The following is a 14,004-nucleotide window of genomic DNA, read 5'->3' on the forward strand; positions in this document are numbered from 1 at the left end:
TCAAAATTTTAAATGGGGTCTAATAGAGAAATTAAAATGACAATGCAGGGCATTCTCCCAACACTCCCAACTAAACTTTAAACCCACAGAGGATTTAACAGCTTCAACACAACAAAAAGCCTCACTGAGTGCCCCTATGCTTTGGCAGGTAAATAATTTATTGATGTCAGTAGAAAATTATAATTTGATACAAGCTGGAAAGTGTTTGAAAATATATAAACCACGTAAACTGCTTTATATTTCTCAGCCTTGTAGATAATGTGGTAACTATAATGCATGTATTTTCTCATTCCAAAAACATGTCAGTGTTGCCTTGATCCATATGCTCTGAGCATGTCAGTAACTTTACCTACTGCTCATACAAAATCACAAGAAAACTGCTTTGTACTTCCTGAACTCTACAAGGAGTGGGACTTTCACCACATCATGCTAATGTGACAGCGTGATGCAGTCAATTAGTTCAGATTTTAAGAAGATGTTTCAAGAATCAGACTTCTGTATTTTACACATTTTTCATCTCTGCATTGGAGGAGAAGGAAAAAAATTTGGCGAAGCAACAGTTTTCTTCTTTAAAGAAAAGAGGGTCAGAGAATTGCTTATTTATTATTGTCAGCAACGCTTTCACACATAAAATAGTTCTCTAAAATAAAGCTTAAAACTGTCTATTATCTCAAAATGGCTTAGTCCCTCTCCCAATTCCCAGAGTAAGGAACCTTATATCCCACTATATTTCATTATATAGTTTCATTAGTATAAACATGGTTACAAATCACAGTAATGTAAAACTTGCATTGGCAACCTCTCAATTTGAGCCACAAATGCCTGCATTGGAAATAAATTTTCAGGGGTTTTTTTCTAGTGTAAAATACACTATTACAGCTTTAGATTCTATGGAAAAACTGTCAGACATTTTGGTTGAGGTTTTTTGTAGGTTATACCTATAGTGTGGAAATAATCTTTATGTTCTAATTTGTGCAGTATCTGGCACAGCGTCAGCTAGTTCACAGCTTGGGCTTTGAAGCATTACAGCAATGCAAGAAACAAACACTAAAAATACATAATTATAGATAATTCACTATATCCAGCATCTCTCACAGCTAGACTTGAGCTGGCTTCAAACTGGAAGCCGTGCAAACATATTACCACAGCACTGTACTCAGTCTAGCAAGTCCAAGATCCTAACAGGGATCATCAGCTTGAGCACAGCACTGCACTAACCTGCCTGTACAGCTTCCAGTCTGCATGGGCTCACATCCCACTGGCCTGGAGCCTGGGAAGGTTGAGTCTGTCTGGAGGAACACTCATAGTTATTTAGAGTAGCATGAGGAGCCATTCAGACACAGAAGCTCCACTTGCACGTTTCTCATTCTACCTCCACAAGTCTTCACACGAGGAAGTCAGTCCAGATCCACTCGTAAACTACAGCTACTCTGCTCTGCTTTGGCACAGCAGACTAGTCCTTTTTCCTAGAAAGTCAGCACCACTTTGGCACACTAAACAGGCCATTACAAATTAAAACAATAGAACCGAACTTTGCAGCATTAAGATGCCAAACTAATTTTCCATAGCTTCAGATCACTGAAACACAGAGAAACGCAGTAAGAGTAGCACTTCTTAAAGTGCTCCATGTATCAGTCCCAAAGAGAAAACATATTCCATGACAAAAGGTTAAAACAAAAAGAAAATCATCTTTCTGGATATGGATTGATAACATGAGGGAAGGAAATGGCAATCACAGATTCACAGAATTAGCTCTGACTTTGAAATCCGATTGGGTTTCTTCGAAGCAGATACATATGGAAAGAGATCACCACATTATACAAACAACATTCCTCCTGTCTTGTGACAGGACAATAGACAGAATGAAGGCATTAAAGAAATTATCAGATTTTTAGTCGAAAAAATTAATTAGACATAACTGTGTGCTGTTTTGTGGTATTGCTGAATGCAAGTATAAGAACAAATCCAGACACATGCATTTCTTGATTCAACTTTCCAAAAAACATTCAGTGCTACAGAGGGTGACTGCACTTTCCATTATAAGTGGTTTCATATTCCCCTTGTAGAGTTCCAATGCTGAAAACAGATAAAAACTGCAAGGATAATTTCTTAGGTTATGGTCACAAATCCCCATCAGTTTTTTAAATAAACAAATATATAAGTACATGCATACAGCAGTTTAGGGAAGGAGAAGGATTTTACTCTCGTGGAAGGAGGTGGGTAGATAAATCCTGGAGATTTGACACTTTCTACAATAGAGGAAACTCTGGCATAATCACTATTTCCCTCAATGTTTCTCAGCTCTTCCAAGATCACTGGCCACATGTCAACTCTAAATGCCATACATTAAATATCCTGTTAATCACAGACCTGTCAGGATGAGATTTTTAAATGCAGAATTGAGTCAAATTAAGGTATTTCAGTAGCAATTAAGGTAGTTTAGTAGCAGTTAAAATGAAGAAAGTGACAACTCTGACCTAGCAGAGGGGCTCACTGCCTGCTGGAAACTGTAGGTAACATTCATTCCTTCCCTCCCAGTGTTAAGGGACTTTCTGAGTCCACCTTTCCAACTCAGGCAGAAACTGTAGTAAAATTCAAGGAAGCTCACCCCACCTAAAAGGCACAGTACTGCATTCTAAGAAGAACTGTCTTCAGACTCTAATGTGGCACTCAAATGTTGGACGTGATCCACTGTAAACAATGTGTTTTATGTAAGCTTTAACCAAAACCATACTCTGTTTTCTACATTCCCACAATCTTGGATTATTTAGGTTACTGGCACAGAATTGCAGCTTTCCTCAGGACAGTCAGCCCCATGGGTCAACTGGATTCCTTTGAATATTATTAGCTATAGTTTCTGAAATTTTAACCATAACTGTCTTCCACAGAAATGTTTGCGAATTTTTCTAGAACGAATCCAGGCTATTTAATTTGTCATTTTCTGGTGCTGGTTCTTCCTTTTTTTATAAAGTTTTTCTTCTTAATTTGACAATGAAGTCAAAAAGACTGGAAATAATTATTATAATGCATGACACTACAACCAGTACCTATATTCTCATCTTAACTTTCCTATGCACACCTTCCACAGTATGGTATTTTCTAGGAACCTCTATCCCCTTCTGGCGACTGCAGCTAATCTTCAGAAACAGAGCCATAAGGCAGGAATGGACTTATAAATTAGACTTCAGCCTGAGCCAGCTGCTTTTTTCTAACATTATTCCCTTTATGACCATCTGTCCCACCTGCTAATACAGTTTTCCCCTCACGCAGACTTTCCACTACAATGATTTGCCATCCTGGCTGACATACAAGTATCAATGGAAAAGAACTTGGATTAAATTCAACTTTGTGCCACTCGATATTTGGAGCTTTGGTAAGGCACTTGCTTGACTGCTGGTATAATTAAATCTGCCTTAAGTCTGCTTTAGTTTATGCCCAGTTCACCTATGACCCAAACACTACCCGAGTGTGGCCACTTTATCTTCCTTCTGCACTGCCTCAACGAGTGAAAGAAGGAGCTTAGTGTTGCTACACAAGGGTCTCCTCTCTATAAAGCAATTCTTGCTCTCAGATACACTAGCACATTCCACTGAATGAATCTACTGAGATTTATCTTGTCTATTTGTTGAAGGTGAATTCACAAAACCCTCCCCTCCACACTCGTGAACTCTTGGGGTTTCAAAGCTGGCTGCATGCCTGGTTTTGTCAGCATTTTCTGAATCATCCTAAATTTTCCTCCTTTGGCAAAATTGCCAGAGACACACAATGCAAAGAAATGAGGAAGAGAAGAACTGGGAAGGGCTGAGAAAATGAGGAAATAGAAATTAAGTGGCATGTTGCTACATGGTGAAGTTCTGTAGTCATGGACTCTCAAGAATTCTTTGCTGTTCTCAATGACATCAGCACTGGTATAAACCTTATCAAGGAGTCCAATTTAAAACATTTATTCCAGCACTTATTTTTCTTATCTGCTTAAAGCCTGACAACTGAAAGGGAACTAACTACTTTAGCATAGTTCAGAAGACTGCATAGCAGTGACACCACCCAAAAAAATCAGGAAGAACATGACAAAGTGTATAATTATAATTTCATTTTGGGTACTGCTGACAATAGTCAGAAATAACAGGAAGGGGACTGCTGAAAAAGCATGAGTGAGGTCACCTTTTTCTGGGTACTATTTTATATGTCTGCAAAATATAGATGAGGCTTTTTTAAGGCTGAAAATCGGGGAAAGAGAGGGAGAGAAAGAATTACAGATGTGTGACATAAGGAATAAAGGCAAAAGAAGTATAAAAGGCAGGAAAAAAGGAAATGAGCCCAGTGTAGAATTCAAAGGAGCACGTGCTGACAGGCTTCACATTTCCAAAAGAAAACTGGAATTTGACATCTGTGTCCATACAGTGTTTAAAATGAGCTCTTAGTTACTTCCACTGCATTCAGGAAGGAGGAAGAAGAAAAGAATGATATCTTAACTGAGCTCAGTTCTACGCATAAGATTAAAATAAAAAGAGAGGGATGCAATTTCATGTCAGTTCCTGGCAGCTGCTCAGCATTCCTTATTATCATAGCTCTGTTTGTTTGTGGAGTGCTCATAATGTGGCAGAGTTGCAGAGTGCTTTGGAGTCCTTCTGAGATCCTTAGCTCTGCAACTTTGGGACCAGATGGAAAAAACCTCCTTTTGAACACCATTCATAATGCCAAAGTTTAACAAATAATAGAGTGCTACAGAAATGTTGTTTGAAAAAAGGACTTGATGAGGGAAATCAATCTTGATTTCCATTGCATTTGAAGTAGATAAGAGTAAAATTAAAGTCACCTATCTCATTTTAATTTTAATTACTACTAACCTTTTAGCTAGTACCAGAAACTATAATAAGCTTCTTCTTGTAACATTCTTAATTTCTACATCGAAAATATGTTCAGCAAATGCAGAATTATTTACAGAATTCTGACAGTCAAGTGTGTCAGTAGCTATGAACACCTGTGCAACAATCATTACCATGTTATGGATACTGGCTGGCACCATCCACTGAAATGCTTCAGACATCTTTTAACAAAAAACATACCTTGAAAGAGTCAGTCACATGCTTTGCTGTTTCTCCTGAACATCCTCCGCCCGTGCACTCATTCTGACAGCCCTAGAAGAAATAAAACCAGAGGAAATCAAACTCAATGCTCATTGCAGAAAATTGATACACATTCAGTTAATTCATTTTAGAGACAGACTGAATTGAATGACCATTCAAGCTTCATCTTCAGTAAGTATATTAGCAAGAACTTTGTGGTAGTTTCCCAGCACAACTTTCCACCCTCTAGGTTTTTAGTTATGCTTCAGTTGCATTATTTTGCACAACTCTGTTTCAGGGCTTTCTAGGAGAGACAACATCCTAGATCAGATTACCACTCTGAAGCGCAGAAGGATATGGACAACATCACAAGTCTTTCATTCAAAGCTAAATAAATAGTGCTTTTACACAATTTCATCAGAGTCAAGTTTCTCTATTGGAGTATCCACCTAGCAGATTCACCTTTGCCTGTTCTCAGAGAAGCCTGAGAAGGCAGAGTGAAAGGAAAAAGGAAGAATTGGTTTTATTTCATCCCTAATTAAACAAAGACAGTGATAAGGAATGCCCACCTATATGAATAAATAATGAGAATATTTTGAATTATACACTATGTTGAACTTCAGGCTTTTGCCACTGACTACGTTAGAAAGGAACTGGAACAAAAAAAAAAAAAAAAAAAAAGGAGTGCTAGTTCCAGGCATCCTTCTGTTCAGCAACAGAGGGATGACACAGACAGAGACACTAAGGGATGTTGTTGCCAGGGCTGACAGCAAGGGACTTTCAACCCTCCAGGTGAAAAGCCCTACTTCGACCCTACACTGGCTGCTCACCTCTTGGTGGCTGCTTCCCACCCTGCCCTTGCTGCATCTTAGGTGGGAAGTCCCAAGTCACAGGCATAATTCCCTGAAGGAAAGGTGCACAGGAAACCCTTCATGGGCAGCCTGTGAGATCCCTGCTCCAAGCTCTTAACCAGGGAGCAGCTCCCACCCTACAAGGAGGGCTGTGTGCAGGTGGATGGCTGCGTCAGGGAAAGAGCAGCCACCAAACTGTGTGGCCAGGGCTGGGACCACAGGGAGCATGGGCATGGCATTGAAACATGTCACACACAAGGCAAATAACATTATTCTTTTCCCTTTCTGCAGATCTTGGGGATATGGTATAGAAAAAAAAGAAAAAAGCAGTATCTTCAGTGGGCCTTCAACAGACTGCAGGCTTGCTATCAACAAAAGAAAAAGCCAAACCCCCAGCCACAGCATATCTCACTTCCTCTCCCCATCCCCCCAAGGCCCCAGGGAGCCCACAGCATCCCTCCTGCCTTCTCACCATCAGCTTTAACCCTTCTGTTCCTCTTTATTTTTAACCCTATACAGAGAGACAGGCAATCATGGCTACAAGATCCTTCCTACCCACTAAAGGAGAATCTGTCGAGAGAAACCACAAATCTCTTTACAATGTACCAATATGCTTTTCCTTTTACTAAAAATTATGGGGGGTTTAGCTTGAAAGCTTAGTGTTTTCTAGTCCAGAAGGACAAGACTTTGATAGAGTGTTCACTGGCATTCATGTCAAACCTTAGCAGGACTAAAGTGTTATCCAAACAGAGGGACTCTCTGAGGGACATTGTATAATAGTATGTCCTTGCTTTCCCTGCAATTCCTCAAATACTTCCAAATTCAGTGGTAAAACCCCCAGAAGGCCTTCATGACACCATCAGTTAACAATAGTTAAGTATCCTGCAGATTAATTAAGCCTGATTTTTCTTTGCAGTGCAACGAATTAGGATGGAGAGCGTGCTGGTTACCAGCTAACACGGATGGGAACTGCCAGCTGTGTAGAACAAGAATGTCCCAAGGAGCTTCAGTTCCACTGCTGGCTTTTGTCTAATATCTAGCATGCCAAGTTGGATTTTCTAATAATAATTACTGATGTCAGCAAATACTGACAAATGCTCAACCATTATGCTTCAGTTTCTTCCCGTCTCTCCTTTATGAAGTTGCCCTAAAGCAAGTGTTGGCATCAACACAGAGAGGACAGAAGCTGGATACAGTTTAATATCCTCTTTTATGATCTTTTTTAAAGATATCAAACTATTACATGAATTTCAAGTACAGACCACCTACAGAAGCAGCCCCTGGGGGCTCAATCATGTTGCCCTTCAGTTCAGGGTTCCCATTAAACTGAGTGAAGTCAACAGCCCAATTTTTGGGCGTGTGCCATGGAGCCAATCCTGTTCTCCATGAAGTCATTATGTTTTACAGATTTAACTCACGTTTAAAGCAAGTAGCTAACTGCCTTTGTTAACCGCATTGAGATTAAATTGAGTTAATCCCTCGGCACTAGAAACCCATTACACAATTACTTTCTAATTGATGGAGTCATATTTTAATGGCTCTATGGCTTATAAATCTGAAACCTGCTAAATGCAATAGGGAAAATTGCTCTCTGATTAAGTGCCATCATTGCCAAGGGATATATGCCAAGCATAAATCTGCCCTTTGTGTTTAATAGCATGGTAGATTTAAAACTGCATCCATTAAAACAATGATGTTATCCTAAAGACACATTTGAAGCCACTGGGTCAACATCTTCTCAAAAGTCACTGTATTGAGTTGCCAAGAAATTACACAAGCATGACAGTTTTACACAAGCATGATGTATTTCCTATGTCATGTTGTAGAGCTATGGTATATGTAACCACTTTTTCTAAATTGAAGATAGAACAGTATTTCAAAGTTTTCCTTCAAAGATACTGAAAATTAACATTCATTTTACCAATTCTGTAAAGCCTATATGAGAAAAAAAAAAGTGTAAAGCATTACACTAGATTAAACGTTATTAAAAAAAATGGGGTTTATGTGTCATTTTATCACTGTGAAATTCTACTACATTTTATGCTTAATAGTTGTCATCTTCTGCTAGAGGTTTCCCAAAACTGGACATTCAGCTTCTCTATTTGGTCTTCAAACTGCCTTAGACATACATCTTTTCAACATCTTTTAGCATCATGACCCTGCAATCACTGTCTCTTGGCTACCCTGCTGTCTTTGGCACACCTTCTCTACCTCTTCTATGCAGTCAGATCAGTTATCCTCAAGCTGAAAGACCATTCTGCTACAAAAATAGGCCCATGTCCTCCCTAGGTTTCCTAGAATACATGAGTCTGCCTTCACTTGTCATGAGCCTTCACATTTAGTGGCTTTTGAGACACCAATTCTTTGTTCTTATTCGGGACTATCTGTTCTATAAACTGCAATTCCAACAGATGCTTTGTCAAACTGCTGTACTTGGGTTTTAGATACAGCTTTATCTCATTGGCTCACCTTCAGTTATGAAACAGGAACTGAAGATTATCAGAAACTTCATCACTGTAAACTTGTGCTGCAAACTGCATTTCTTTATCTATAGTGCACGAGATCATTTAATTAATAATAATAAAAAAAAGGTTCCAGTTCTCAAACATGTTTTGCAGTTACCTCTATGTGTCATGTGCTTTGTCAACCTTTTTCAAAGAAAACTGATTCTTTGATCAGTCCACGCTCATTAATTTTCCCTGTTTGGTAACTCTTTTCACTGCTGGGGAACAGAAAACTTTCCCTAGCAGAAGGCAGGAGTAAAGAAATAAACTGCCAATAATTTCTGCAGAATTCACAGTTTGAGCTAGGAAATCATTTTGGCCACTTTCCAAAACAACTCAAGGGCTGCAGCTTCAGAAAATCCTTAGTCATCTTTTTTGGTTTCACCAGTCAGCTTATCGAAGGCAGCCCACAGACAGCTCCGATGCCTCCACTCTGAGTGAGAATTTCATCAGCAGCACCACCACCCTGGTAGAGAACTACCACTGACAGGGAACATCTGAAAACCCAAACTCATGCCCATGAAAGAATCACAGATAATGCTTTTTTGGGGAAGCATTGGCTATTCATGGAGGAGGAGAACCTAAAGAAGCAAATAAACAACAGATGCACAGCTGTGAGGGCACAGAGTTCCTTCTACCAAGGCAACTCCATCTGCTATGCAGAGAGACTTAAAACCAGGACTATCTTGTAGCAGTCATCAGGCCCCAGCAAAGCTGGAGCAGGAGTTTCCTCTGAAGTCGTATGAGAGACAATTTTCAATAAAGAAAGTCCTTTCTGAGACATTTCTCCAAGCTAAAGCAGTGTCTTACTGCTTTTTCCCATGCTTGCTTCTGGCTACTAAGTGTCTAAGAAATATTTCATCCTTTAATTTGCACTGGAAGGATAATGAAATTAGAACACTTATCAGATTGCAGGAACATAGCAGATCAGAATAAATTCAGTGCCCAACTCACACTACAGTACTGCCACAGGCAAGGCAAGTGAGGGGTGTGATGATCAGCACTTTGTCATTCAAAGCCACCCAAATCACAGTTGCCTTTCTGGACCAAGTACAGAATAGAGTCCAATGTGCACAAATGCCATATATTCTGTGTATTGTTACAGTCTTATAAAAGCACTACCATAACTTCAGAACAGCTTTCATCTCTTCCACAGAAATGTTAATACGTGTTGGCAGCCACACCACATAAAAGATGAATTTGAAGAAAAATGAAACAGTAATGATGTTCACAGCTTAAAAAAAAAAAAAAAAGAAAAATCCACACACTGTCAAACAGAGAGAAATTCTGAAAAATTGCTGTAGGGTCGAGTCCTATAATACTATTTTTAATATCAACTAAAATATATATTTATTTAATGACATTTGTGAAAGACTTCCAGAGTTTAAGAAGCTCATTTATGGAATCCAGCAGCCAAGTATGTTAACCTCAGCTGTCATGGGAGTTGATGCATGATATAAAAATATTTTAATTCTGTCTTTATATTGCAGGTATGTGAACAGGAACATACACCTATATATGTGTTACCGTGCAAGTGTCTCCAAGTATCTTCGTTTTACTGGGTCATTTACATGACAGAGCAGCACAACTTACCCACCAATGTCTTTCAAATCTGCTCTTTTCAAAACCAAGAGGAAAGAAGCAAGATGACTTATTCCTAAATGGTATTTCTAACCACTTATCAAGCCAAACAGAGACCTTCGAGGTATCTTTGTTAGACTGGTGCACTCTCCAAGCATTGGCTTGCCACTCTTCAACATGAATTCAGAAGGTGTGCAGCACAAAATCAAGAGCAGCTACAATGATACACCTCGGGGTACGCACAGATCAGCATTGGGGGCGGGGGAACAAAACCAAAACCAACCAAACACGAAAGGACGATTTGTTATAAGTGGTTTCAGTGTGTAGCTTTTAACTGAGTTCCTGAGAATTTGTATTGATTTCTGCACTTTCAATACACTTTTTAAGACTACTCTTCCTATCATACATCTGCCCTGTTGCCTTGTCAGCTTGACATTATCACCTTATTGTGGCTGTTTATTCAACCTTGAGCTGGCACTAATGTTGGTTAAACAGTGAGGCAGTGCAATAACAGTACAAAACAAGGGAAAATAAAAGGCAACCAGCACAGCAGAACATGAAAGCTTCCACACTACTTAGTGATAATTTTGCATCAGAACAAAGGCATCAGGGCTTAGAACACAGAAGAGTTCCTTTGTCTAAGAAAGCTGCATTGCATAAAGTAAGGTTGAATTGAAATAGACCATTATTAAATTAGTCCCAAAGACTGTGCAGGCACTTATCTGTGGCTCTGGTTTGAAGAGTTTATTTGCTTTAATTTAAACCAATTTAAGTAGTTTGAATAAAACTGAAATAAGCTCCTCTTAAAACAAGCATCCCTGTTTTTATTATGTCTAAATAAAAGGTAATTCAGGTTATATGAGCACTTTCTAACTTATTGGTTAGAAAAATCTTAAAACAGAGAACATAAAGAAATGAAAATATTTAGCTAGCCCATCCAAGATTCCTATTTAGTAACATTTATAACTACATCACAACTGTCAAAGAAGAGGAGGTTGCGTTCATGAAATTAAATACATGCAAGACAATGTTGCCAATGTAAAAGTCATTTCAGTCAGCACTCAGGTGAGAAACCTCTCTTGGAAATAATGTCAATTTTCTGACTCGGTGCTTAAAATAATATTTGAATTAGTTCAGTAATGCCTAACCTGTTGTACAAGAAAGCTTGTATCAGTTTACCTGGAAGATAACAAGGCTAGGCAAGGTGAAAGATTACTTCTGAAATCCAAAAAGGTTGTGTGCTTGGCAAACTTAATTATCAAGAAGGCTAAAATAAGAGTTCACTAGAAACAGAAGACAGATTAATTTGTTGCGACTGACTCTAAGGGGAACATGAGCAGGGATCTATTCAGCTTCAGGTTAAAATTATTTTGCCAGAAAAAATTGCAGCATTAGCTGTGACTTACACCCATACAACATGGAGCCTAAAGTGTGATCCTTCCCGACAGAAAAACACTGAAAACCTACCACCAGCCCCATGCAATGCAGGACACAAAGCAGCTGTAATCTCTGTGTGATGCCCCTTTAGGCATTAGCTAATTTGACTTAATACATTTCCTGCATATCCATACACTTGTCCTTCCTATTTCTTCAGAGAAACAGGCAAGTACCCTAAAGAAATGCTCTTCACAAATGCAGTGTGCTTTAACCTTGATTTCTAAGCCCACCGTTCACACTGTTCTTGTTTGTTTTCCCTCCTATGACCCCCCCCTGTTGCTCTCACTCCCCGGTGCTGTTTCCTCTGTCTTCACAGTTAACTGGCTCTTCCCTTCCGATGGAGCAAAACAGCCTCGTACAATTAGGGGAAGAGGCAGATGACCTAATGGAGCTCTTCCATCTCTAACTCCTATGAACAGTGCCTCTAAGTGACTCTTTTGTTGGCTTGTTTGTCTGCTCTAGCATTAATTAGGTTTTTAACAAGTGCATTGTTTGCTAGAATGGCATAAAGAAAAACATGTTAAAGCCACCAGCTGGATCTAGTTGACCTATAAATTCATCTGCCTGTTTTCTAACTAGACAGTGTCTCATGGGTCTGTGATATGGAGATTGCACAAACAAAATAAGTGAAAATTCTGAAAAGTCACCATGGTTTTACTGTGTTTAGGCCCAGTTCTCTTTGATCTTCTACATCAAATCCCCAAAAACAAAGGGTATAAATACTGTTACATAGTTTTCTGTACCACTGTAAAAGGGCTTTGCTGTTTACCACAAGGAAGCTTCTCTTCATTATGTTTTCCCTAACATTTCTCTTTGCCCATGTATTTTATAATGCCAGGTACTAAATCAGCATTTTAAGATTTTATAGTAAAACTAACCAGGATGCATTTTTAACTGCGCTGCTATACCAGCAAAGATGAGCCTAAGCATAATAAAAATTAATCTGCTTATTTTCCTCCAAGATTTAGTTGCACAGGTTATATTTCGTATTCTGAAACAGCTGTTGAGATAAACGACAGATCTGATTTAAAGATGCACAAAATATAGCTTACAATTTGTTTGTGAAATTGCCTCATGGTGGAAACCACACAGATCCTGCAGCTGATGACCAAGGCAATTGGCTTGATGCAGTTCCCAAATGATAATGTAAATAACATGAAGGCACAGAGAGCAGAAACAAATAAAGTCATTGTCTGAGGGTTTAGAACTGGAAGCAAGACAATTTAGTGAAGGAGACCAAAGCTTCTGCAGTTTGCAAATAAATCATTATAGGCTCCTGGGGGGAAAAAAAGCCACACACAACCGAACCACAGCAGAGACAGTGATGGATTCCAAAATGAGAACTGACATGCTTAAAGAAAAGAGCTAGCAGACAAAATCCTGTTTTTAAGGACATAGTCCTGTTTGCAAGCTCCCTCATAACCACAGCGGAACCAGGAGAAATACGGGGTCAGGCCTGAATCACTGGCCTGTATAAGGGGTCATTTGTAGCTATTCTCAGAGTGCTTAGACCGTGTCCCATTTAAGTCCATTTTGCACTGGAATAAAGGTTTACATAAGACCTTTGCTGAGCAAAGATGAATCGCACACTGAAAACAAAAGCTCTGCGGAGGAAAAAGAAAAAGACTGGTTTTGGAGGAGGAAAGAGTTACTGTTTTTCACCACAAGTCCTGTGTACAGTCCTACTAGAGGTAATAAAAGAGTAACTTACACAGCTGGCTCTTGAATAACATCAAGTATAATAAAACACTCTGCAATTGCACATGTGGTGGCTGGTCTGCCAAGGGCCAACACAGGCTGGCTTGGTATCACGTCTTGCCCTGATAATTTCACGTGGCCCGTTTAATTCATCACCAAGTATCAAGTGCCACTGGTGCAAAGGCACAAGAAGCACGACTTTCTGTAGTGTGCTGGCTGTCAGTTCAGTTATTCCCTGTTCCCTGCTTCCCAAGCAGGTGGTTTTTCTGTGAAGGGTCCAACAGATGAAGCTGATAGAGCATGGCAGCAGCTATCTAACCTGGGATCTGAATGGGCTCAGGTCTGCAGGTACACTCTGCTTCACTAGTCAGAGGAGCACTCCTTACAAACGTGCTTCTTTGCTATGCTGGTCTCCTCAAATGGCTGAGCAAAGCCCCTGGGTTTTGCTTGCAGGCAAAACTCTGTACACCCAGATGTGTGTTCTGCCTGGACATGTGGCCACAGTGATGTAGAAGGACCCAATCTTGAGCTTTTAAAGCTCACAAAGATCTAGGAGGTCTCTAAACAAATAATGCAGAGCACGGTAGGAAAAAAACCAAACCACATGAGAAAGACAGCAAGCTTTGTCTAGAGGTGTTGCAAACACTGAGTTCTCTTGGATCCTGATAGTGGGCTGGAACAGTTTGTTCTAGATAAAGAACCAAGACCTTCATTGTTTATAAGCTTTAAATGAATTTTCTCACTGTAATACCTGGAAGCCTGGCTCTACAGTCACAAAACCTAAGTAAAGGAAGGTAGAAACACCTGTCCCTTCTACAAGCAGGAAATTCAGGCACAGATTGTCCCATCCCACACCTCACACTGGGT

General features: G+C 39.6%; 1 protein-coding gene across 1 annotated transcript in view; it reads right to left on the minus strand.

Annotated features, from left to right (window-relative positions):
• BCAT1 (branched chain amino acid transaminase 1) overlaps positions 1-14,004 on the minus strand; it is a 61,536-nt gene that overhangs the window by 40,250 nt on the left and 7,282 nt on the right. The window contains exon 2 of the mRNA XM_032688785.1: positions 5,067-5,138. Coding sequence (XP_032544676.1) covers positions 5,067-5,138 — 72 coding nt within the window. The remainder of the gene's footprint in view (positions 1-5,066; positions 5,139-14,004) is intronic.

This window comes from Chiroxiphia lanceolata, chromosome 5 (assembly GCF_009829145.1).
Source record: "Chiroxiphia lanceolata isolate bChiLan1 chromosome 5, bChiLan1.pri, whole genome shotgun sequence".
NCBI lineage: Eukaryota > Metazoa > Chordata > Aves > Passeriformes > Pipridae > Chiroxiphia > Chiroxiphia lanceolata.